Raw genomic sequence first — 26,702 nt, forward strand, 5'->3', positions numbered from 1 at the left:
ATATAAATCTATCACTATATTCCTTTATTTTTTTAATGAAGATATCTAAAATACTTGGGGAAAAAAAAGCAGCTTTCTATTTAATGAATTTTAAACAAAATCATCATCCTAACTGCTACTCTCTTTTGACCTACAGTGCTTACAGAAGAATCATTAATTTTCAGATTAACATCATTTCAATTTTTCTTCTTATGCAATTCTATTAAAACTGTCCAGTGAAACAGTAGAGAACACAGAGCAAAGCTTTAAAGGATATGTACTTTTGTACGGTAAGTGTGAATACCAGTCTAAGTCTCTTAACAACGTGTACAAGATTAGTGTTCAAATCACTTCACTAGCGCAAATATTAGTTTTATGTGAATAGGCAAATGCATGTATAGGGCTAGGAAACAACTTATAACAATTTATACTAATGGTTCACCTTCTATAAAAATATTTAAGCTTGTTACATATGCACAATTGTTTGCTGTAATATTTGCTAAATGATTTAAAGGGTACTTAGGACAAATGCAACTCATGCATATTTCTTTCTAGTTGCCCCAGGGGAAGTAGAAACTCAATTTTTCCTCATTCTAGATATGGCTGAGACAATTTCTAACCACATAATGAAAAGCACATGTCTCCACATCTTGACTCCCTTCCCAGGGAGATGCTGATTGGCAAAGCATAACCTCCCGTTCAAATAAGTATTCTTGAAGGTAAAATATGTACCATTAACCAGTTACATTCAGAACTCCCATTAGATGCTGAAGGGCAGTTCACTTTCCAAGAGATCACACAAGTAAACAACCAACAGCCAATGTAGTTGTTGGTTGGGTTGGGATAAGCAGCAATAAGCCTCTGACAGTGGAATCCTTGTCAGCACAAAGGAACCTCTAAATGTTGCTTATGCCAGCTGCTCCCCTGAAGGCAATAGGAGATTCAGGCATTTCTCATTCCAACTAGTTTCTCACAATGGTTGCTGTCATACAGACCCTTCACTTGTCAAGAAAAATGACACAAACATATTGGAAGTTGGCAGCATTTGCCTATGTCTAATCAGCTCTCTTTATTTGTGCAGGTCCCTAAAATGGATGTAAAAGCTGGTTATGATGTTGACAGCCAAAAGGCAAAAGATATTAAAATCAACTGAGCAAACTGCTTTATGCTCCACAAGTGTTTTAGAAAACAGTGAGTTAGAAAAGATGCAGACGTAATTCTTTTGTTGGATGGTTGTTTCCTTTTCAATATGAGACTACTGGTTCTAGTAGTAGTCTTCATAGTTCTTAGGGTTCAGGCAATAAAGGATGGCACCCCCAAATGAAAATATAGTTGCACCCCAGGCCAGACCATAACCCCAATTGAACTCATGGTAAATTTTCAAGCTCACAGTTTCAATGAACTTGATTGGGTAAAGGACCAGACTGCAAACCTGTAAAACAACTGAAAGAAAAGCAAAGCAAAATTAGAAAAATGTTACAGGAAATAAAATAATATATAAATACACACAAGTGAAAATTACTTTTTAATCAAATAAATATAAAAGTCAAAAAAGTTGAAGCAATGTTTATTCTAGATGACACATTTAAAAATATTAATATTTCTTCTTTAACATTTCACAATAAGAATTACTCTATAGCTAGAAAATCAGTATAATAGTTTGGTAAAATAATTTATACAACATAATAATCTTAGCACACAAAATGATGACTTACTTTATAAACACACATATAATTATCACTATTATAGCAAGTAGAACTTATTAAACTAAAACTGCTCTACTGTGCAAAACCTGTCAATAGTACCCCAAGAATAGTGACTCCAAATACCATCTAAAACTATTGTCATTTACTCATGCTCTTCAGTGATTAAAGCATTCGGATTCATTTGTATTGAAGAAACTGGTCAGCCTGAGATTCAAAACATGCTTTACTTCTCGTTGCTTCCCTACACCATCTAACTCAGACCAGTATTTTAATAAGTCCCACCTGACGTCTTTGCTTATATTACTCTGATAAAAAAAAAAAACAAAAAATCACTATTTCATCCTTTTCCTCATTTGGTCTTTCCCTATCATTAAAAGGGGTATCAAAAGTCATCTTTGTCAAGAAGCCACACCCAATTATGTCCTTTTAGTTAGATATACATGGCATTTATATATTTATTACTTACTTTCAAAAAAGAGTTAAGTCAATGGAGGCACAGGAGATTACAGTACTAAAGAAGAAAGCTAGTGACAGCTACTATAGTACAGCACAAAATGTAGCTCTTAGTTCTAAGTTAGATCTTAGCTCTCAGTCAGGGCTAAAGGGGAAATGTGATCATTCGCATCTAATAAAATAAGACAAACCAATTAATCAGGAAAAGGAAGGGCTTTTTAATATCTAAAATTAAAGTGCTATTTATCATGTGGATATTTTGTATGGGATTACACTGGATTACACAAGAGATGTCTTCCATTCAAAATCATAACTTCCTATTGACTCAACTATGATATAATTTCTATTATATTTAAATTGATTTAAATTTATGAGATGCATCTGCATCATTCTCTACTATATGACAGTTTCTACCCTCAAGAAACAATCTTCCTGAAAAATACGGGGTGCAGTAATGTGACAGGGAGTAGCAGACAAACTACCAAATCTGGTCTTACTGCCTGTTTTGAAAAAAGGTTTCATTAGAGCACAGCCAGGCTCATTCATTTATATTCTGACTGCACTACAATGGTAGGCTTGAGTAACTACAAGAGAAATCCCAATGTGGACCACAAAGTCAGAAGTATTTACTGTCTGGCCCTTTATAAAAAAGTTTGTCAACCCCTGATATAGGAAATTCATCTATTATTTAACTCATCTTAAGGAAAAATCTGTAAATTCCTAAAGTGTCACAAAATGATGTGAACAATTAAGGAACAAAAGACAAGAATAAATTTTAATAAAATTTTATTAATGTTTTAAAAGCAATAGGATGGACAATGTGTTTAATTAAACTAGAATTTTGTGCTGTAAAACCTACTCTCATCTATTTGCAGTATCTATAAAAGATCATTTTTATTAATATGATTAATGTTCCTAGAAAGTCTACATAATAGTGCTCTATCTCTGTCATAAAACTGAAGAACAAAAGAAAATTCAGAAGGCACAATTCCTCTAAACGGTAACTTCTGTAAGGCTCTGTCAAGGGGGGAGATGTCAAATGACCTCTCTGAAATCAGAAAATTCCAGGCATTTTTGCTAATTAGTTCAATTACTATGGGCTTTCACTGGCCTGCTGTATTTGCACATTGCTACTGAGAGCCAATGAACAGACCCATAAGAGGAAAATGTATCAAGATCCAAAGTAGAAATCATAACTTGTTTATAGTTGAAAAATCTCCAAAAAGATTTTAAGTTGTTGCTTTAAGTTGTTGCTAAGTTGCTTTAAGTTGTTGTTATATAGCCCATACTTCATATATTTCCAACTAATAAGTACTAAATATATATTAATTAAAAAAAATCAGCTTATTGAGGAAAGGGGTACTTTCAATGTTTTAAAAGTCTTAAAACTAAGAAATAGTCAGTCAATTACTATTAATCATGAAATAACAGGGAAAAAAATTACAAGTTACTAAATAAGTATTTTTTAAAAAAGGCATTTCTCCTTAGGTCTTTATACTCTTGGTCACTAGTCAAATCATGACTGATCCTGCCAGGATATGTTTGAAATATCAGTCTGCATTAAGAATAGTAATCGACATATTCATTCAGTAAGTTAATTTACCCAGTAACTATCTGAATGTGTCCAAAGTGATACAGTTTAAGGTATTGGTGACAAAACACGCTACCCTCAGGACAGAAAATCCATCAGCAAATGAAACAGCTGATATTGTAAGAGATATGAAAATATAAGAGAACAAGATGAAGAGATGCAGGCTACTCTTTTAGGTTGAGACTGAAAAAGGTGTCTCTGAGAATAAATCATTTGAAAACAAAACTAACAACAGGAGGGGTACAGACAGGTTGATACGGTGGGTTAGGAGCATAGGAGGTAGAAGGCACAGGGAGGGCAAAACTCCTGCGATAGGAACAGACTGGGTATATTGGCACATCAGTAAGCTTGTTGTGATTACAGTACACAGCGTAAGGACAGAAGTGGCATGAGATGAGATGGAAAAGTCAGCCAGGTGCCTATCTATGGATGCCCATGAGATGGGTGTGGATTTTATCCTAAGCATGACGGACAACTGCAAGGAGTATGAACAGACAAGTAGTAGCTGATCTGTATTATATGCTAAATGGATTATACTGTTTTTTATTGTGAACCAGCCAATCTATAAAATGATGCTTATCTAGACTGCTTTACTAGTCATTTCACTCTGTTTTATTCAGCAAATATTTGGCTTCCACGGCATGATACAATATAATTTCCCTCTGACAGAAAAACAACTCCAGTAGACTCCACTGGCATATTCTCCTAAACAGCTTTCTTAGAAATAAACCTTTATTGTGGTGGTAGCCAGATAAAAATTACCCTAAAACACTTCATGCCTCTGAATTAGTTTACTTTCTTTGGAATCATGGAGAAAAATGCATGTAATGGCAAAATTGAAGGAAAAAAAATAATCCCACATTTGTAAATAATTTTTCATTCTAAAAAAATGCATAGATGCAGGCAAAAATGCCTCCTTGCTTTTTTTTTATAGTTTTTTAAAAATATTTATTTATTTATTTATACAAGAACTGGGTACAGTTAGAAGCACGGGAGAGTGAGAGAATCCACCAGAGCCAGAGCGGGGAGCAGAACAGGCAGACAGATGGAGGACACTGCTGAGGGGAGCAGCAGGCGCGGCAGGAGAGGTCTGAGCGCCATGTGGGTCCCTCACTGGCGGCTGGGGATCGAACCGGTGCTGCAGAGGCTGCAGGCAGCTTCGCAGCCCAGCGCTCAATCACTGCACCACTGGGGAGGCCCTCCTTGCTTTTAGTTATGCAGGAAACAAACAAAAAAAGAAACAAGACGACAAATCTATATATTTCTATTTTCCCACCTATCAATGAAACATTATAGATGCTACCTATGGTATTCTCTATGCTCTACCTCCGAGGCAACATAGATAAAGTTGTATAGCATTTCAGGGCCTCCCCGGTGGCACAGCGGTTGAGCTCTGGGTTGCGAAGCTGCCCGTCAGCCTCTGCAGCGCCAGTTCGATCCCCGGCTACCCCCCGGCCACCGGAGGAGGGTCCCACATGGCGCGCAGACCTCTCTTGCCGCCCGCTGCTCCCCTCAGCAGTGTACTTCGGTCCTTCTGCCTGTTCTGCTCCCCGCTCTGACTCTGGTGAATTCTCTCACCCTCCCGCGCTTCTGACTGTGCCCAGTGCTTGTATTAAAAAAAAAAAAAAAAAAAAAAAAAAAGTTGTATAGCATTTCAGAATTTCAAGAGAACCTGAGATTCATTTTATTCTGCTTCCCCACTTTTTGAAAAGAGGCAACAAAACTTTACCAACCATGAAATTGTGTGGATAGAAGCATGAAAAGAACTCAGTGGTACTAATTTCTGTGTTATTTCTAGGTTTCTTTATGTCAATATTTTTTAGGATTGAAATATTCAGTACTTTCTTCTATGGGAATATATCAATATTTCAAATGACATCGGAACTCACTGTGTTCTAAGTGAAAGGATTAAGATAGGGTATGGCTCTTGCCTTTTGATATTTCATACTCTGTGATGGAGAGACACATGTAATTACAAATGGGTATGATCTACTGTAGCAGTAGAGTTAGGCTCACTTACAATTCATTCATCACCTGTTTACTGAGCTCTACGCTATTCCAAGCACAAATCTGGCCTAGAAAAAAGGTGAAGCACCATCTGAACTGGTTCATGACAGATGAATTAGCCTTCTCAGTAGAGAACGATGAAAAGATCTCTAGGCAGTTTGCACAGAATTTAGAGGCGTGCTATAAAAGATTCACATGGGTGGAATGAAGGACACATTCACAGGAAGAAGTTTGGTTGAGACTATAAAAGAGTTACCATTGCCATAAAAATAATAGACCGTGCTTTCTATAGGGAGACATCTCAGAGTTTCTTTTAATTTGTAGATGCCTTTCGTGTCCTAACCATATACTCTTATGCCCAACACTCTAGTACATGTCAGCTTGAGTTCTGCTTGTTGTTATACAAAAGTTTGTTGGCAAACTTTTCTTTACCTGAATTTTTCCCTTCCACTAAAGCTACTTCTGGCTGTGGAGCAGGGCTGATGTTTTGGGAAACACTGCTGTCTCCCCAACAGCCCTTACCAATGACTCTCAGAATTTGGTTTATAAATACCCCAGTTTCCTAATCCTTCCAGTGAGATAACTCTGAGCTGTGTACATTGGCTTTCAATTTTTTTTCCAGGAAGATTAAGCACTAGCTGCTTACAGTGACAACTGGCATGATAATGTATTCTTTATTGGCTGCCTTCCCTGCTCAGTCTCTCTTTTCATACCCCTTCTATTACCTCCCAGATTAAGTACTTGCACTTTGATTCCATGTCTCAAGTTCCGGCTCTGGAGAAACCAAAAGGACAACTGATGAGACAGGCTTGTATTTCAAAACTCCACCTCATGTATTTGTGTCTAAGACTGACTAAATGGTCAGGAGACCAGAACCCTAAGAAGTCAGTCAGTACATGAATACCTGTGCACAATGATGACTGAGGTGATGTCAGTGGGAAAGAGAAGCCAGCGAATGTAAAGACTGAAAAAGAAAAACCAAACAACTGGATTCTAAGGAAGAAGTTACAAAGACATTTAAAGTCAGATGTTAGCACAGAAAAATAAAACAGGGTAGGAGAAGATCAAATTTAGGAACTGTGTTCCACTTGAGGAACAGCTGTATCCTAACCTAAGGTAATTCTGCTGGCATATGAAAAGAAGGTGCTATAGACTTAGAAGATAATTTAAAGACAGAATTGATAGAATTTATCAGTAAAGTCTCTAAATATTGAATTTACTCACATCAGGAAATGATAACTTGGAGAATAGAAATATATGCTGATGAAGGATTAATATGAAGCTATCAACTTTTCTTTTTATAAATTTAAGCTAAAATTCCTAAAAATAGTAGTACACACAAAATTAAGTATCGGCAGTGATACTATAAATTGTCCTAGCCAAAGGAGTCTGATAATGATACATGGACAGTAACTTGGAATTTGAAGATCTGTGAATAGAAGAACTCCTTTTTAGCTTGAGATCTAAGTTGGACATTGATTTTCCTGTCAAAACCATCTCATGGTGACTTTTAAAATAGTGAGGGAGATGGTAAAACACAAACCTCTAATCACAGAAAGCTCAGAGATGGAAAGTAATTGCAGGATGCTGAAAAAAAATGTCACCGTTCTGCATAAACAAACATTTATCGAAGGCATTTTGCAGATACAACTGAAAGGAAACATCTTTAATGATACAATTAGTAAGGAGCCTGTTCTTTAAAAAAAAAATCTGAATTAGAAGAGATTTAAGAATTTTCTGCAATTTGTGTCAAGGACCTTCGAGAAAAAAAGGAAAGAATCTTTCTAAGTCCCAGCGGGAAATAAAGAGACATGTGAATCCAGACAATATAAGAGGATGCACAGAGATGTACCCCTCTAATTTCACTGTCTTTACTGATAATCAGATGCCAGTTGTCAGAATCTCATCCTACATTATCTGTCACTGTGGGTTACTCAAGAAGCAACATGCTGTAGCAAACTGTACTGGACACATAGGCAGCTTTTCATGATGCGCTATGGTTCAGCCATGCTGCACTGATCAGTTTGTAGTATATAGGGCATCTCAAGTTGTTGATTTCCTTTAGCTGTTGCTCCCAAGAGAAGGAGTAGCTGGTGTTACAGGGTGGATTCTAACTGCAGTACAGTAGGCCACTGAATGCAAAATTTAAGGCTGATTCTGCTCTTATTTTTCTGTAAGTTAAACATACCCAAGTAGAGATGACTCATGAATCCTGACTTGTGTTCTCAAGTCAGAGGGATGACCTGAATTTAAACCTAGATTTCAAAACTTACTACCTGCTTAATAACCCTGGGAACTTTTCTGAGTCTATTTTTTCATTGATAATATGAGGAAAATAAATACCTAATTTAATTATTGGCAATGATACTATAAACTGTTATAGGCAAAGAACAGTTATATGGAATCTGAAGTTCTGTGGTTAAGTGTCCAATATTGTTATACAAGTTAAGTGCTCAGTTAATAACTGATTATTATTATTCTATAGATGACTGGACCACTGAGTGAGTGTTGTAGGACATAGGACAATGTTTTGGAAGGGCTACAGTGATGGTTAGCTCTTAGATCTTCTAGCAACTATTCAAGCAGGTAACACACCCACCCAACAAGCTCAGAGAAAAATAGAAGATAAAAAAACCTTTAAATTCTTTAAAAGACTTAATCATCAGCTTTTAGTAAAGACCCTTAGAGTATATGTTGTCTAACATTGACCTAGTATAGTTGCATACTGCAATAGCCTAAATTACTTTTTGGGCTGTTTTGGTCTTGGCTTTGGGGTCACATGAAACTCATCTCTTCATAAATTGCAGAGAAGTGATAAAAAAAAAAAAAGACTGAACTGGGCACCCATGGGGAAAAAAAAACTAAAGAACATGAACTACAGTTAGCTAGCTGCTGGCATGCCTGTTATCTCCCATCAGATTATAAGCCACATGCCTTAGTCATTTTCCATCATTCATTCATCATATATTTATTGAATGCCTCAGTGTGCCAGGTAGAGTACATGGTACTGAATTAATTATGCAGTCCTGGGTGGAGACATTTCCATGTGTCAGTGCCATGTCTGTTTTGACAAGTCTCAGTATAACAAAGGATATTTTTTCATTGAGATAGATATATTCTATGTGTGTGAATGTCAGACTTGATGTAATTTGGAGAAAGTATTTTAAGAGAGAGGAAATGCAGATCATTTTCAAGTTTGACCAAGGTGAGTAAAAAGGGGAAATTTTCCCAAATACTCATTTATAAAGAATCACTAAACTGAATTACAAGTGAGACAAGCTAACCACTCAACTGTGTATTTACAAAGTTAGCAAAAGAAACAACCATAACTTTACTTAGTATTGTTTCAAAGTAGACAGATTTTACAACTTTGTTAATGTTATACCCAAATCAATAATAGATTATCATGTGTAATGAGAATCTTTTCCAGAAATCAGCTACAGGTAACTCTTTAATGACTTCTGTAGATACAAGACAGCAATCTTTTTATGAAATGTTTCAAATAAACAGGTTTTATCTTGTTTATATGCAAAATTAACACTATTTTTTTTTGAAAAAGGTTCTGTAAACATCCATGTCCAATGAGAGTGAGTAAAATTAACTCTCAGCACATGTATATTTTTTAAAAGTAGCAGCATAATGTTCATTTTAGGACTCAGCAGGCAGAATAACACCATATGAATATTGCTGTAGGGATTCCTTTCATTATTTTACAACTTACTAATATTTGCAGCAGCTAGAATCAAAGCAAAATCTTTATTTTGACCAAGCCCATTCACCTTTAACTGATGTTCTTTTATGTTTTTTGTTATAGCCACTACTTATTTTCACAAATTTTATTATACTTGCAAAAACACATTTATCTTCTTAAGAAAAACCAAGAAACTTCCAGTTATTTTTCTAAGCATGTTTAAAACAGTTGCTAGAAACAATGGATTTCTTTATAAATTTGCAGATGCTATTATGCAGTAAGTTAAAGGCTACATGGGCTAGTAATTAGGTATACAATAATTCTGGAGACTTGGAAAAAATGTCCAAAATAACTATACCTTCCTAAAATAAGAAATATCGGAGTGTTATAAAATTTATTCAAAACACAATTTCAGTTTAAAAACTTGGTATATAATTTCAGAAAAAAATATTGAAAACATCTAATAATTATTATCTAATCTCTGTTAACGAATCTTAACTGCAAAGACAAACATATTATAGCTATCTAAATTAAATCATTCTAAAAAAAGAAAAAAGAGCCATGGTACATGCATGAACAACAACAAAAAAAACTAGAGAAAAATCATGGCAATCTTCATGTTGTACTGATTCATGACAGAGACCTTTTATGACATGTGAAATCAACAAAATAATGTTATAGTCACTACCTAAGACTTCAAAATATGTTTTATAGTAGTGTTTCCTATTCTATTAGAATGCATCTGTGGTGCTAATTAGTTTTACAGTGTCTTACAATGTTCAGTCTTTAATAGGCACCCAATAAACAATTGGATGAATGAATGAAGGATCTGGTAAATAGTTTAAGTAGCCTCCAAGCCCCAGGTAAGCCAGAAACTACTTGAGCAAATCACTTAAGACATTGCAATTAAATATACTTTCAGATTCTCTCAGCCCTTAGGGTCTTTTTTTTGTTTGTTTGTTTGTTTTACGTTGTGGACATTTGTTAAGACACCTACATTCTGACCTGTCTTCCTGGGTATAAAATGAACACAAACAGCAGGGGGCAGCAGAACACTTCTGATTTTGTATTTTTAGCTCAAACTACAACATTGAGAAGTTTCATCTATTCCCATCTTTAAACAGCTTTAAAAAATCCATCTAACAGTCTAGATGGTTCTGTCAGTATCTTTATTATTGACAGTCACAGGGGCTTCTTTTGCAGTCTTCAAATCAGATATGACTGACAGGGAAAATGGAAGGCACCATAAGAATATTTCAGTTTGTGTCAAAGAGAATATATTCAAGGATAATCTTATAAATGAAAATTAAACACATAAAATAATGCACTGGGCTTTTAGTATTTAAGCCCCTTTTCTAAATAGCTCCATAGCTTTTAGTAAAACTTACATTTTTACCTTTTAAATTGATAAATATACAAATGATATTATACAATTGAATTCTCTAATGGTTCAAGTTATATATCATTTTTCAATATTAACTACGTTTATTGCCAAACAGACTTATTTTATACCTTTCGATGATACAAACATTGAATTTTTTTTCAGTTAATTTCAGGAAAAAATGTTGCTTTCAGATCACCAATGGAGCAGTAAAAGAAGGGGATGGGGCAAACTAGATGTGAACAAATACAGTTGGTAAATACATCTGCTGCAAATCCAAAGTTGACAGCCCTAGAACAATTCTTTACTCATGTTTTAGTTAGAAGTTTAGAAATTGCCACTGTGTTCTGAGAAATGCTTACCACACTGAAAAGTGATATGATAAACCTTTAGCCAATTTACCTTAAAATATAACAAATGGGTCTCAATTTGTATGTAATGCAGTAACCACATACTGCTTCTGCATGAGAAGGGAAAAGAGTAGAAAGGCTCATGAAACTTTAATACCAGTTTGAAAGTAATGAATATATTTACCTGCTGCAAAAAGCATGACAGCAACAGGTCTGTAGAAGCGCCTTCGAGATCCCACGCAGATAGAAATCAACCCCACCAGGAATGCAATGAGAATGATGGCGGCACCGCCCAAGAGTAAAGCCAAAGTAGCAATCTGCCAATCTGGAAAGAAAAAGGGCATTGCTTTTAAGCAGTAAGTCCTCAAAGTATCAACCGAACTATGCTCAGCAGCCTTCACCTTGCTGCAACTAAATACAAGGGATTTTACCACAAGCTAAGCATCCTTTGGGATTTGAAATGTTTTGCAACAAAAATTACTGTAAATGTCATTCAGAAAAGTCTCCAATGCTAAACTTAGCAGAAAGTTTGCCATGCTTTTCTTCCAAGGACACTCTTACCTATTTTCATGACTATTATTTAATTTTCCATTGAGTTATTAAGTTCACAGATCTTAAGTATATAAAGTGTTGTACTTGATGAATTTATATATATATATATATAAATACATTTACCTGTTGCAGGTAAATATATATATAATACACTCATGTAACCACCATCCAGATTAAGAACATAGAGTATTTCCATCAATCTGAAGGTTCCCTTGGGCTCCTTCCCACCCAGGCTACTGAGGAACATCTATCACTATTGATGAGTTTTGTCAGGTCTTAAACTTTATATAAATCAACCCTTGTGTATGTGGCTTTTATGTCTCTGGTATTCATTCATGTTACTGTGTGTGGTAACCATGCATTCTTTTGTTCACTGCTGTCCTAATCCCCTAAGTATTTTTTTAGTATTTATTTATTTATAAATACAAGAACTGGGGTGCAGGCCAGGGGTGCGGTGGAGTGACAGGATTCACCAGAGACAGAGTGGGGAACAGAACAGGTGAATCTACTGAAATACACTACTGAGGGGAGCAGCAGGAGAGACAGGAGAGGTCTGCTGCACTCCTGCTGCAGAGGCTGCATAGAGCTTCACAGTGCTGTGCTTAACCCCTTGTGCTACCAGGGAGGCCCCCTAATCCCCTAAATTTTGACGTGCCTTTCTGCCTTTCCTCATCACTAGAAAAATTCCCCCAGGAAACTGGTATCAGGAGGATTTGGTGCTGTTTTTTTTTTCCCTCCTCGCTTTCATTTCATTCTAGTCTTACTGTTTTATTTACTTCCACAGAGAGCCAGAATGAACTCTAAAAGGCTGTTTGGCCCCTTTTTTTCATTCATACACAGAAACAGCAAGCATATACTGACCACTATGTGCCAGCCTCTGTACATAGACACTTTAAATGGCTCCCACACCCTTAGTGAACCAGAAACCTCTCTGAAATATACTTGTCATTTCTGATAAAATAAAGATGTAAAAAGAATATGACAAAAAAATTACCCAGTTTCCACTCCAGAAGAAGAGTATTAGAATGCTCTCTCAGAAGCAAAGCAAATAACGGAAATACTGTGCAGCTTACAAAGCATCACAGAAAATACCATGGAGATCATTTTTCAGTGATGGTTGACTGGAAGACACAGGCTGCATCTTCTAGCCCCCTCTTTAACATATATGCAAGAAATGAACATAGATTTTAATACTGCAATTATTTCGATCCAAAGTCAGGAACTCATGACATTTTGATGTTACTCTCTGAAATTATCCCTCCAGAAAGCTTCCAAAGTATACTCTTTGCCACTGTAGGATAAGGGACGAGTGAAAAGATCTACAATACCCTAAATTTTTCTTCTTTTATTTATGCTTGTATATCCCTCTTCCACATCCTCTCCGCCCTAATAAATTCTGCATGAATAACTGGCACTGAACTGGAATTTGCACTGCAATCAGGAAACAAACAATGGAAAAAACAGAACAAATCCACACTTCTTAAAAAAAAAAAAAAATCACAAGACATTGAAGAGTGTTTTTTTATGTTGTCTATTTGTAACAAAGCCTTAAAACTTTTCAAACAAAAGTATATCCGGCTTTCAACTAGAGTTTAAAAGGATAGCCACACTATGGCTGCTTTATTTCATAGCAGTATGCTGTTTTGAATTATAAAACCAAAAAAAGAATCCCTACATTTGGAAGTCTCTAAATTTCTTTGAAAAAGTTTGTACATAGCACAATTATATTTAACTTTAACATAACAGAAATCCTTCTGAAAACTTGATAGTTGAAATTTCTGAATAATTAGATTTTCATTGTATCAAAGTGTCTGGAGTACAAAGAACACAATAAAATCTATCCAGCCATCCATCCAGTTCCTGGAGAGTTTAAGAGAGCCTGTACTGAAAACTTTCTAGCTGGAGTCTTCCTTTTACAAAATGATGATTACTTTTAGCAACTTCCTCTAAATTATTTAATAAGAATATATTAAGTATCAATTTTATTGAAATCAGGTGCATACAACTAGTCATACATTTTTTAAAATCTTAAAATCAAAATACAAAAGATTGCTTTTTCCTAATAAGCTCTTTTGCAAATATGCACAAAATTCTACACAACTATTCCCACTTCCAACCCAAAATAAAACAGCAATTAATTTCAGTCACTTTTCTCTAAACATCCTCAAAGAATAGCTAAAATGTGTTTATTTGCATAAAGATAAGCTAAAATAGATAAAAACATAAGCCTGGTAAAATTTCCCTGTAAAGAATAAGATAGTAAATATTTGTCTTTGAGGGTTATGGACTCTTGCAGCTACTCAACTCTGCTATGTATGTGAAAACAGCCATAGACAATATGTAAATGAATGAATATGTCTGTGTCCCAGTAATACTTTATATACAAAAACAAGTGGTGGGCTGGTTTTGACCCTTCACCTGTAGACTGGTGACCACTGGTCTATACTTTATATATAATTTTCAAATGTTAAACATTTATCTAAGTAACGGCCTCTTAATAATTTCACAATGAAGTCCACTTCACAAATGAGTAATACAGGAGTGCAAAGTGATGCTTATTCCAATAGTGCAAAAGCAAACTGCAAGCAATCCTAATCTCACATACTGCCAAGTTTCCTTAACATAATAATACTGTATTTCATATGGAAAACCAATAAATGCAATAGATGCCTCCAGGAGAATAAGTTATCAAAAGGGACTAGAACCTAATTAAGAAGGGAACCTCTTACAGCAAATAGTTCTAAAAAGTAGATTAACACAACTAGTTCTGATTTTCTTCTAAATAGTCAGCCTAGATTTATTTTTAGTACTGAAGTGGCTAATGAAAAGATGCATTACACATAAAGTCAAAAAAGAGTTGCCAGTATCACCACCGTTGTGTTATTCTACTTTCCTTCTCTTTGGTCCACAACCATAGATAGACCTGCTGATATAGAAAAAACATTTTATTATCCAAGAGAAGAGCAGAAATAGGCCATGTCTGCCACTATCCGGGCCAGAAGCTGGGGCTTTGACTGAAGTATTGAGGCTGTTTCTTCTCTCTGGTGGATGGTGTCAAGTTTTGGAATTGCTGTCACAACCATTTGCAGTGATTCACTCAGGTGTGTTGCCCAGGATCAAAGTTTTAACTTGCTGACCAAACTCGATTCAGGAGGCTAATAATAAAGCGGTTAGATGAGGCTGCTATGGTTAAGGAGGCTTGGGGCACTTTTCAAGGGTCAGCACTAGACATTTTATATCTGAGGACAGTGGTTGTGGTGTTGTGACTCTTTCACTAAGCAGCTAAATATTAGGACCTGCCTTAGAGGTGAACTTAGGTCAGGGACTGTGTAAACTGGCCTGTTACTATTTTCTCTTACTTAACAAGACTAGGATATGGGGACTAAAAAAAATGTGAAAAATACTCTTATAGATACCTACCAACAACCAATAAAATAATGGGTTGGGCTCTATGTTTACACAGATAGAAATGTACTTATCTACCAAATGTAGATTTAAAAAGAGAGACATATATCTCTTTATATATATTTTTATATACATATATATATCTTTTTATAGGACTTCGAGAATTCTGCTGTAGTATAATAAATGACTAGAAAAATTGTCTCTACATTGTTTTTCCATTAGAAAATTTGCATGCTGTGAATACTTGCTATCCCATATTCAGTATTTATAAAATAAATTAAAATGTCATAAAATTCTGAATTTTCAATCTTGCTTCTTAAAAAAAATATATATATATTTTGAATTCTCATAATTGGATAATTCTGTATCAATTTTTGTTCCCTAGTTATAGTCCTCACAGTATTTAGTCAGATGGAGTGTTAAGAGTCCTAGATTTATTACTTTGCATTAGATTTGCACATTTCTATAAATGATGCACTGACACTGTAGTAGAAAAGTGAATACAAACCAGCTCTGCAGAACATCAGTGGCCATGGTGCTGCTTTACAAATCGCAGTGCTCTGCACAATTAAAAGTGATCATTGTTCAATATCAAGCCAGCTAACTTGAAATTTGAGTTTGGTTTCTAAGACCAAGAGAACAAGTGATAATCAGTTATGAGAAAATAATATAACTCCTTGGTCCATAAACTGGTGAGGGGTAAGGGCTCAATGAGCATGGTAGAAAGTTCTGGACCTATAAATCAGGATGACATACCAGGAGTCTAGTTCTATTTACAAGGATTTTGGCAAAATTGAGAGTGACACACTGGAGGTGTTGAAACTGTACCTATGGAAGCTGAGGCTCAAGTTAAACTATTTGCTCCTGTACTAGTGCTTCCCCTAAGAAAAAAGGGGGAAAAAAGGGGGTGGGTGGGACTGACAGGAATGCAAATATGTATGTTATAGTTTCCCTGCAGTTCTAGAACAAAAATTGGGCAGTCCTTATGTCATACGCAAGTCCAACATTAACATGCATCTCAGGAACTAAATTCAAGTCCTCTTTCAAGGTATTTTTATTAGCTGGTGTCAGTTTCCAATGTCTATAAATGCTTTAGTATTCTGCAGAATTGTGCTGACTTACTTTAGCAGTCTAATATATGAGACTAGTCTGAAATTGCCACTGCATTATGAAAATTCTGTGGGCCATATTATAACTGCCATATTGAAGAATTCACATCCCCTTAGGGATTTCATGGTCAAAATTTACTTCCGATTTCAGGAAAGGCAAAAATCTGCATAATGATACATTTTCCACAATTTTGAGCCAAGGTCAATGCACCACAAGAATGTCTAATGGTTTTCTTCTACCTATCCAATTTCAAAACCAACTTGTCAAAAACAGGTTAATTTATTTACCTCTGTATGTATGTTTATATGCTGAGATTACTTCTACTGTATGTAAATCCCTGAGCACACAATTGCTTCTTCTTCTACAAAATCAGATATAATTAAAAAGCAATGAAGAAACAAATTTTTAACCTTATAAATTCGACTCCCACTGTTTTGGGTGGGTAGTATTTTCCTAAATGTATTCTAATGCCTTAATGCATGAATCTCACTTTTCTGTAATTCTCATCACAAATTAAAATATTGCTTTTTAATAACTTGTATAATCACATTCAGATTTACCAGAGAGGCACTTATATTTTCAACTTTGATTTCTCCAAAACTATATTAATCAAAATGATATCCATAAACTCAATCAAAATTATTCACAATTCAACCTAGAAGAGTACTCTTACCTATCATTTTACACAGCTACTCCTAAGTGAACCCAAATTTCTCTCTAAATCCACCCATGAACTGGGTCATTCTCATTCATACCCAGCAAGTATTCAGTTCTTCCAAACACATTTATTTACTTGGAGGATGTGTTTATTATCAAACATTTACCTTTATTTTAGTTATATTGATGAGAACTCAAGAACGCTACCTCAGTATTGCCAATTCCTTGTCTCATCAGGAACTGGAAATATTAGAATGGTTTATACTTGTGTAAGCGAAATAAAGCTCAACTATAGGATAACATTTCAAATCTACACTCCCTCCCCACGATGTCCATCTTTTCACTGAAGACCATGTCTTTCCCTGACTAGCTCACTTTGTCAGAAATTATGGCTTTGAATTATTTTATTAAATATTAAGTAAGAATTTGTTTGGGGGGCAGGGGGTAGAGTAGCAACAAAGAGGAAAGGAAGCATAAAGGAGTATGGTGGGTGATTTGGTGGCAGCTACCCTATGACAGTGATACCTGACGGGGAGAATCCTAATGTTAACCCAATTAAAATAAATGATTTTTAAAAATAATTTTCTGAGAGTAAAACTAGGTCTTTCTGAATTTGGATAGAAAGGCTATAATAACCTCATATATGAAAAATGAACCAAAGTGTTACTGTTGTTTTATGTAAAAGGAAGGTAACTATAGACTTAACAGCTGAAATATTTCCTGAAGTATCAAATGATATACTTGACTTTTTAAGGTAGTCAGCATGTGGCAAATGAAGTGGAAAAATGAAACCATTACTGAGAGAGTTTAAACTTTGTTTTCTTGGCTAAGTTGCATCCTGACCTAAATCCGTCAGTGTTGCATTAATTTTCCACCACTCTGTGAGCCATAGACACAAAGACAGCCAAAAGAAGAATTCTAATTTCAGTGATTAAAATGACCACCTCTTTTTTCAAACAACTAATATCAAAAACAACATTCTTCATGTGCAAATACTTAAAGCAAACAACTATGTGTCTGTTTATAAAATAAAAAAAAAAAAAAACAAAGACCCTATTTGCACTGTGCTGCACAAAGTGAAGTGGATGATTAAGAGAAATACCTACTTTGGATACTACCCATGTTAACCAAGCTGGAAACAATTTTACAGACCTACTCTTCTGGCCTACCCATGGATTAAAAAATGTGCTCAAAGTACATCACCAACCTGATTTTAAGCAAGAAAATGACCCCAGGCAATCATCTAAATAAATGATGCAACAGCTCTAACAACCAAAGTGCAGGTCAATTTTGCCAAAACTTTGGAAAATTCCATTTGTCCAAAAGTGCCAGACAGGTTACTAACATTCAATCTATGATGGTTTTGTTCAAGCTTTTGAGTTGTTCTGTGTTGATGTTAGAAAAATATGTATCATTTTTCCTTTAACATACAGGTGAAATTTTAGCTATTTCACAAAATTCTAGAGTGGGAAATTTGGCGGAAATGCAATTCATCATCTAAATACCATAACATGGGATGTTTTTCCCCTAAATAAAACCATTGCATATTGTGTTAAATAAAGAGCCCCACTACTACATAATGTTTCACTGTTAGACAAAAGAAACACATCACTGCTAAGGACTGCTGTTTCCTACCATGTACTATACAGACAGCTTTCATTAGCATTTGATGGTGAGTAACGGATCTAAAAGATATTTCTCAACAGTAATTTCTAATTGTATTTCCATAAAGCTGTAATCAGTTTGTTAACATTGACCATTGCTTTTCCTCCAATTTTTGGGAAAAATCTAAGAAGGTAACAATTAGTAATGTGTGATTATTTGGAAAAGCAAAAGTAAACCTACACCAGGACTAGGAGTAGATGACAGGCCTTTCAGAAACTAAAACATTTGTGTGATGGGTTTAGGGTAGCTAACAATAATCAATGAGTAGACAGCCAAAGCAGTCACCCATGATTAGTATTGACATCCTGGTAGAAAATATGAAGGGTAAAATTGGCAAACTAGTGTCCCTGCAAGTTCCCTGTTAGCAAGTTTCTTTAGATGAGATTCCTTGTTTTACCCTCCTACAGAAATTGAACTTACATTTTTTTCCTTTAGAACATTCTGTATATTTATATTTTTTCATTAATCTGTTTTAAAAGAAACTTATTCACCTTACTCTCAACACCTGGCACAGTGCCTAGTACACAGACTGACTGGTTGACTTTGTACCAGATAATGCTTACTTCCTCCTAGGAAATAAATGACTATGTTTCCCTGGAAGTTAACTCCTTGGGTATATGTGAGAAGGTAGAAAAGAGGGGAGAGGTCATTTCTCTTTAAGTCACCCAGTGGTGCAAGGAACAGTCTGCAGGTTTCATTCACAAAGTGTGAAAGCCACATTTTGATGAACATTGGCTTAGGGGACTTAAAATATTACAACAATAAAAACCCCTTAGATGAAAGTTTTAATTTTTTTGTGCGTATGCCTTTTTAAGTAGGGGCCCCAGCTTCTATTTTTAAACATTGTTTTACCTATAAACATACATTTTGAAAAGATAGTTATCAATATTTGTGACATTATCCAGACATACCAGTCATTAAGCTAACATTTTAAATCTCATAATAAACACAAATTAATAAACACAAATCTAGGTCTCCTAGATGTTTTTCCTGGTTCTTGGGAACCATGGAGGCCTCATTTTGGCTTTGGTGCCAAAGCCAAGACTATAATACAATAGAAAATTGATGATCTACTAGTGTCTCAAAATCCAACACAAATAGAGAGGCAAAAAGGGTAAGGAAAGGTGTCCTTGTCTAATTTTTAATCAAATGATCCAATACCTAGAAAAGACTGGTAAGATTTAACTCTTAGTAACTTTACCTTATTTAATAAAACCATAATGCAGTAAGTTGATCTAATGAAATTCATATTGATTTGATCAAGAAACTTCCAGCAACTGTGCAGGATTACTATAATAATCCTTTCTACTCTGCATTAAATCTAGATTCTGCATTTAATATATGGGTAATTATAAGGAGAAGAATTATGTTTTTAAAATAAAGAAAAAAACAAGCAAAAAAACAATTGCAATTCTATCTTTCTAGCATCATAAAATATGGCTTCTGTCCAGAATTTTAATGTTTCAGTGTTCATGTACAAAGGATATCATCAGAGTCACTCAAAGCTTTCTTTAAAAAAGGCTATTTTTACACATAAATAGAAGATTACAATATCAGCTTGAGCCTTGGGCATTTGAGACTGTAAACCACAACTACCTAAGGTGCTATATAGAGGGAAAAATGTTCTCTGAGGACAGGGCAGGTTTTTGAGTTCACCTGATCCCAATTCCAAGGTAACTGCCCATACAAGTGACCAATCATTAAACCCATGTGCTGGCTGAGCGTAAGTTTTCATCCTAGCCAAACATTATATAATCAATTCAAAGTTGCTTTTTTAATTAGTAACTTGTGAATTTATTATTATTTTTTTAATTTCATTATTTTTTATTGAGGTAATGTTAGTTTACAACACTATATATGACTTAGGGGTATACATTCATACCTATTCTGATTCCAAGTTTTTAATAGAATTTTTTTTAAATAATAAATTTTATTTTTATATAAACTATGCAGCTGTTTTTGTTCTTGGGAGAAAATAAAGACTGTAGATTTGCAGCTAGACTCCGGTGTCAAACTATATGCTGCCGACGTGGCCCAACAGCATCTCTTATCCTACAGGCTCTTACAATCTGACCTTGTTGCAGCACCTAGATATAAAATCCAGTTGTCCCTGGAATCTGAGCTGGACTGAGGGTGCCTTTGTGATTTCCTAGGCTAGTTCCAACTAAGCCTGGCTCCTCCTGCTCTGAGGAAAACGATTCATCCTGTAAGAAGTTCAGTTATCCTGAAACCACAATGCTAGAAAGGCCTGTTCCAGCTGAGCCCTGCCTTCCAGCCATTCCCACCAAGGTGTCAAAACCATGAATGCAATCATTTGGAAGAGGATCCTGCGATGTATGTAATATGTTCCAATCTCTACTTATTTAAGTCCCTATCAGCTATGGCCCCAGACATCCTGGAGCAGAGACAAGTCATCTTCATTAAGTCCTATATGAATTCCTAACCCACAGAAGTCATATGTATAATAAAATGATTGTTATTTCACACCGCGAACTTTTGGGGTTGTTTCCTAGCATGAGTAACTAGAATACTCTTGGTAAAACCCTAGCTCTACCATTGATTAAGAACTTAATAAACTTACCAAAATTCCTGGTCTCTAATAATAATGTGGTTAATATTACCTACTTTGAAGGTTTGCTATGAACTGGGAATAACAGATGTCCGAGTAGTCATCGTGCTAAAAAACAAACAAACAAACAAACAAACAAACAAAAAAAACATAGCTACTAGACAACAGTTTTGTAATCAGTCTACCAGAAGCTAGGTAATGCGTATCAAAATTCAAATTTGGAACTAACAACCTATTTCATTATTCAACACAAAGAAAGTTTACTACTTATGGGGAGCAAAGTCCTCAGCAATTACTGAAAAAATAAATCACTTTGGGATTGTTTTTCTGAATATAAACTAAGGAAGCAGGGCCTCCCTGGTGGCATAGGTGGTTTAGCATTGCACTGTGAAGCTGCCCGTAGCCTCTGCAGCGCAGGTTCGATCCTGGCTGGCCGGCAAGAATCCCACATGGTACAGCGGGCCTCACCTGTCTCACCCGCTGCTCCCCTCAGCAGTGAATTTCCTCAGTCTGCCTGTTCTGTTCCTTGCTCTGTCTCTGGTGACTCCTCTCACCCTCCCACACATCTGGCCAGTACCCGGTTCTTGTATAAATAAATAAATAAATAAATAAATAATAAACTAAGGAAGCACAACCCTAATGGGCAAGTACTTCCATGTATTTACTCTTCAAGACAAATTATTTTAAGACATTAAGTTGCATGAGGTCCTATGACTGGTAAGTGACGGCATTCAGGGCAATTAGAATCCAAAGCCACACATATTCTCCGCAACATCACTCTGCCCTCCTACAGGATTATGTTATACTTGAACACTATTCATTAGAAGTGTGTTGTAGTATTTAGGTACTATATTCCAGGGACTTATACTGAATCATCTACAATCCTTTTCACTAATGTATCTTGTAGCACTGGATAAGGCTATGATCTCTCTTAGCACATTGAACTTGAGGAAATACCTAAAATGTATTCCTGACAGCAGGCAAAATCTATTGCTTGAAATATGCTTTTGTTTTTTTGTTTTGAAATGTTTTATGAAAGGCCAAGCTTTTCACACACCCATCAAATCCCCAGCTGACAAAAACTGATCTAAATGGCTCCCTGGAGAGTATAATCTTTCTATAAATGTGGGCAAAAGAAGAAATAGATTGCCTACAAATTAAAATGCCCTGTGTAAAAGTTAATTTGGAGAACTTGAAAAATCTTAAGAAATACTAAAAAAAAAAAAAATCCATGAAGATCTTGGAATAAGTTATACTTGAGTTTCTCTGACTAATTAAAGAAGTTTCAATGCTAAGTGCTATTTCTTTGTTCACTTTCTACCCATTTACTCTGTGGAGGTTAAATAAAACTGCATTTGTTCTTTTTATGTTCTTTTTCAGAAGAAGCTATAACTAGTGACTTCCAGGCTTGCTGAGTTACTTGTAAACATGCACCAGTATCAACTCATTTTCAAGCAACAAGCTGAACTTTCCCTGGAGCAATGAAATCCTGTTTTCCAATTAAGGTATGGATTCAAAATACTCAGATGATACAGGTCTGATCTCAGAATCACACTGTCTCAAATTTTCTACGATTTGCAGGTGTTTAGGCAGTTCAGTTTATCTTAAGTACCAGCTAAGACAGGCTTCCCTATAATGGCTTTTAAAGGGTATTGTTATACTGAAGTTAAAAAATAAGCAACATATAAAGCACTCTTAAAAGAACCTCTTGTCAACGGAAAATAATAATTTTCACCTGTTATAAGCATATAGTGCACTGCCATTTCAAAATTGCCAGTGCAGCTATTTTTAGGATAGTGCAGCAATGATGTTAACAATACTCCTTGAAATAGGCACTACTAACTGTCTGATCATGTATTTTGTGGATTGAAAAGACAGCCAGATCTGTGGATGAAAAGATGGATAAAAGTACTTGTTAGATCCCCAAATCATTCTCAGTAAAATGTGCTCATTTTGGCCATCTGCAGGTCTTTGCTTTTTGCTTAGTCAGTGAATCATACAGAGATCAAAAAAGCAATCTGCTTTATATATGGAATAGCTCCATATTTATAAATTTTAAAGAAGAAACCTAAGATCACCCTAGAGGTTATATAGCACATTTAGTGTGGACTCTTGGGTATCAGCATTGTGTGTACACTAGAGTAATCTTATTTGCACTAAGGAGTCTCTTGTCATTGCTATGGCTGTGAAATCCTAACAACTATACTCTTTAAAAAAAAAAAAAAAGGTATCGGGACTGAATGTGACTAGGCAAAAGTCTAAAACATTACTATTGTTCTTAAAATAAAATTTAAGACTTATTAAAAGCCTGCCAAAATCAGTAGTAGGGAAAACAATCCTTAGAAAGAAATTCTATGGCCAGCAGCCACATGAGACTACCTATTCTAAAGTTCCTAACAAGCATACTTTAGTGGGGTGTTTTTGTTTAGTTTTATTTTCCTGTATCCACCACAAATGACAGCCAGCCAATTAGCTGATTTCACATGCTGTTTTCACATCTGTCTTTTTGGAAAAGTTATAGATTAAGATGAATGCCTAGACTGCCCCCCCAACACACACACACACACACACACACACACACACGCTCACACACACACACACAACTGAATTGGGACATGGTAGAAAAGCATTATGGTTGAATGACATCCGGAATACTGGTTCTTACTAGAAGTGCTGACGCAACCTTCAATACACCAGGACACAAAAGGCAGGGTTCTGCTTTCACTTAAAACCAAAACAGGTTATAAGCAGCAAAGGACACATACTTGGTTCCAAAATTAAAATGCGGCTTTAAAAATAATGGCCATGAGTAAAGTTTCAAGAGAAACTGGGCCTAAGTAGAACATATTGTCGTCAAAAGAAATATTCCTGAAATCTCCCTTTGTAAATACAAGCTTGCCTCTTCATGGCAGTTTTAATTCTAATTAAGAAAAAGGTTTTTAATTAAGCCCTGAAGATCCTGGTGAAGGGCTTTCAGTAAAACTGTCCTTAGTGGTTCCTCCCGAGGTAATTCATTTCAAGAGACAATGAAGTGGATCTTTTAAAATCTTCAGAAAAGACATTTCCCTCCCTTGCTTTCTGCTACTCCACACAGCTAACAGAATGAGAAAAGCTGTCTGCTCTTTGGAACAAGCAAGAAAAGCATCGCTGGTTTCAATTCAAGTTCCCCCCAACCCTCCCCCCCACTTAGTTGCAAAACGTTGAAGGATAGAAGCTTCAAGTCCCTGGAACACTTTAAGAAAGCACATTTGGTAAAGTGCGGTGATAGAGCAGTTTTCTATATTTTATTTCTGCTCCTCTGGCACCTCCCCCACTACTTTAGAGAGGAAAAACGAACAGCTACTACCTAGAGAAAGTCAAGAACTTGTTCCAGATAGCCTCAAACAAAACCATCTCTATTCCCGCCCTCTGTATCTGCTAACAAACTGTACTTTTTCTAGGATGAAAACGATTATTTTAAGCAAAGAAAGCCAAAGTTTATTTTCAGAAACTCAAACAGAAATACATGCCAGGGTATGTGTTTCAGCAAAAGAATAGTATAACGGGTTTAGAAGGGGGGAAATCAGAAACTGTACCTGCCTCTGATTTTTTACTGTGCTGAGTCGCATTACTACTATATTTGCATAAGCTCGTGTCCCCCTATTACCTAGCCTAGAAGGGGAAAAAAAAGGCTTAGATAAATGGGTATGGAGGCAATTAAGGAAAGATTAGCAAACACTGCATACTGCTCACTCAACAAACTCGAGCTGGCTTCTCCCCATTCCCCACATTCCTGGCCAAAAGAAAGGATAGGGGCCTGAAAAGAAAATGGGAATTGAAGCTGGTTTCTCCAACCTTTCTGACAAGTCTTTATGCAATCAGGGGGCTATTATTTCAGGAGACAGAAAAAAGGGGGCAAAAGATTCATGTTGCTAAGGAGACGCGCTGAAGCTGACATTCCTACATAAATTTCCATTTCTATTGAAGAGTGGAAAGAAAAGATATTTCCTCCAAAGTTTATTTAGATCCCCTGGTTACAGCAGAAAGGCATTTTACCAATTTATTTTATCTTTAGTTGTAAACAACCAACCCTGGAAGAATTAAAAGACGTAAATGTTGACCTCCTGCTGCCAACTAGTACCCTCCGTAGTGAATTAAAGACAACAAAGACAAAAGCTTTCAATGGGAATTTGGAGGTAATATCAAAGAAAAGCCTTTTGTCAACTGAAAATTAAATTTATGGAAGAAACTTAACCAAGTAAATTAATCTCTCATAACCAGAACTAAGGATAAAAGTAAATCAGATTTTTTTTGGGGGGGGGGGGGTTTTAGTGCCATTTTCAACTTTGTTGGAACTTGAGACGTTTCCAGCAAAGGTTTATAAATAGTCCCAGAGAAGACATGAAACTGTCAGGAAGGAATTTAATGAGTTTCTCAGGGGTGCGTGCGTGTGTGTGCGCGCGCGTATGTGTAAAATCACGAGCAGATCCTCCCCCTTTTATTCCTCACCAACACCAGCAGCTGAGCAATGAAGATTAGCAGGGAACATGGTTTGCAGCAAAAAAAAAAAAAATCGGAAGTCGCCAGATTTCTGTTAAGGGCGTTACTGGGGCACAGGGGAAACAAGTGGGGCTCAAGGGGAGAGTAAAGCCCCGGAGTGTGGTAGCGCAGACTACCGACTTCTCCACCTCCCACCCCATCCGTTTGCAGCGTCCATAGCTGGCTGAATAAGCCACAACTTTCCCCGGCATCCGTGAGTGGCTGCACGGTGAAAAAAGAAAGGTCTAGAGGCGAGAGGAGGTGTCTGGAGTGGGGAGAAGGGCAGCGCACAACCAACGAGTGTCACCAAAAAAGGAAAGGAAATTAAGCCTGTCTCTCTCCCAACTCTCCGCATCCCACAAAAATGCAAGGAAATGTAATCCAAAGCAGAACTCTTTGGAGAAACCCGGAGAATTGGACTAGGACAGGCAGAAAGAAACGTGGGCGCTGCGAGGTAAACTCCCGCACATTCCTCTGCGAGAGCGGAGGGAGAACCAGGGAGAGCGAGCAGAGCACACGCAGCGTCCCGGTGGAGTTGGGGCGTTTTGGCTTGATTTTTGACGGGGGTGTGCAAAGCCTTGCATTTCAAACACAGCCACATGGCTCTCGCCTTAAACGATAACAATTCCCGAAAATAGCCGACGTGTTACTCCAGAGCCCGAGTTTTGTCCAGGGGCGGCGGGAGAGGGCGCGGGACGTCGCCGTGGGCTCGGGGGCCGGGCGGGGCGGGGCGGGGACCCGGGAGGCGGCCGGGTCGCGGAGCGCGGGCCGGGGCGCGGGGCGCGGGGGGCGCGGGGCGCGGGCGCGCCGGCGGGGCAGGGGGCGCGCGCGGGGGCCCTCACCGCTGCTGAGCGTGGACTCGCAGTGCCAGATGTCCAGGCTGGCGGGCTTGCGGCAGGACTCCCACAGGGACAGGTAGTACTGGTGGTCGGCCGTGACCCACGCCGGGCTCAGCACGGCCCCCAGGTCCAGGCACAGCGCCAGGAAGATGCACACCAGCCCGACCAGCTTCAGCGGGGTCAGCACCGACACGCGCACCTCCTCCATGCCGCTGCCCGCCGAAGCCAT

At 36.8% G+C, this 26,702-nt stretch overlaps 1 protein-coding gene across 1 annotated transcript; it reads right to left on the reverse strand.

Annotated features, from left to right (window-relative positions):
- Positions 1–1,243: 1,243 nt before the first annotated feature.
- TMEM47 (transmembrane protein 47) lies at positions 1,244–26,702 on the reverse strand (the record flags this gene model as incomplete). The annotated part of the gene is made up of 3 exons (XM_084259174.1): positions 1,244–1,422; positions 11,343–11,483; positions 26,477–26,702. The coding sequence occupies 3 exons, from the start codon at positions 26,700–26,702 to the stop codon at positions 1,244–1,246; spliced, it is 546 nt and encodes a 181-aa protein (XP_084115300.1).

This window comes from Talpa europaea (assembly GCF_964194135.1).
Source record: "Talpa europaea genome assembly, chromosome: X".
Lineage (NCBI taxonomy): Eukaryota > Metazoa > Chordata > Mammalia > Eulipotyphla > Talpidae > Talpa > Talpa europaea.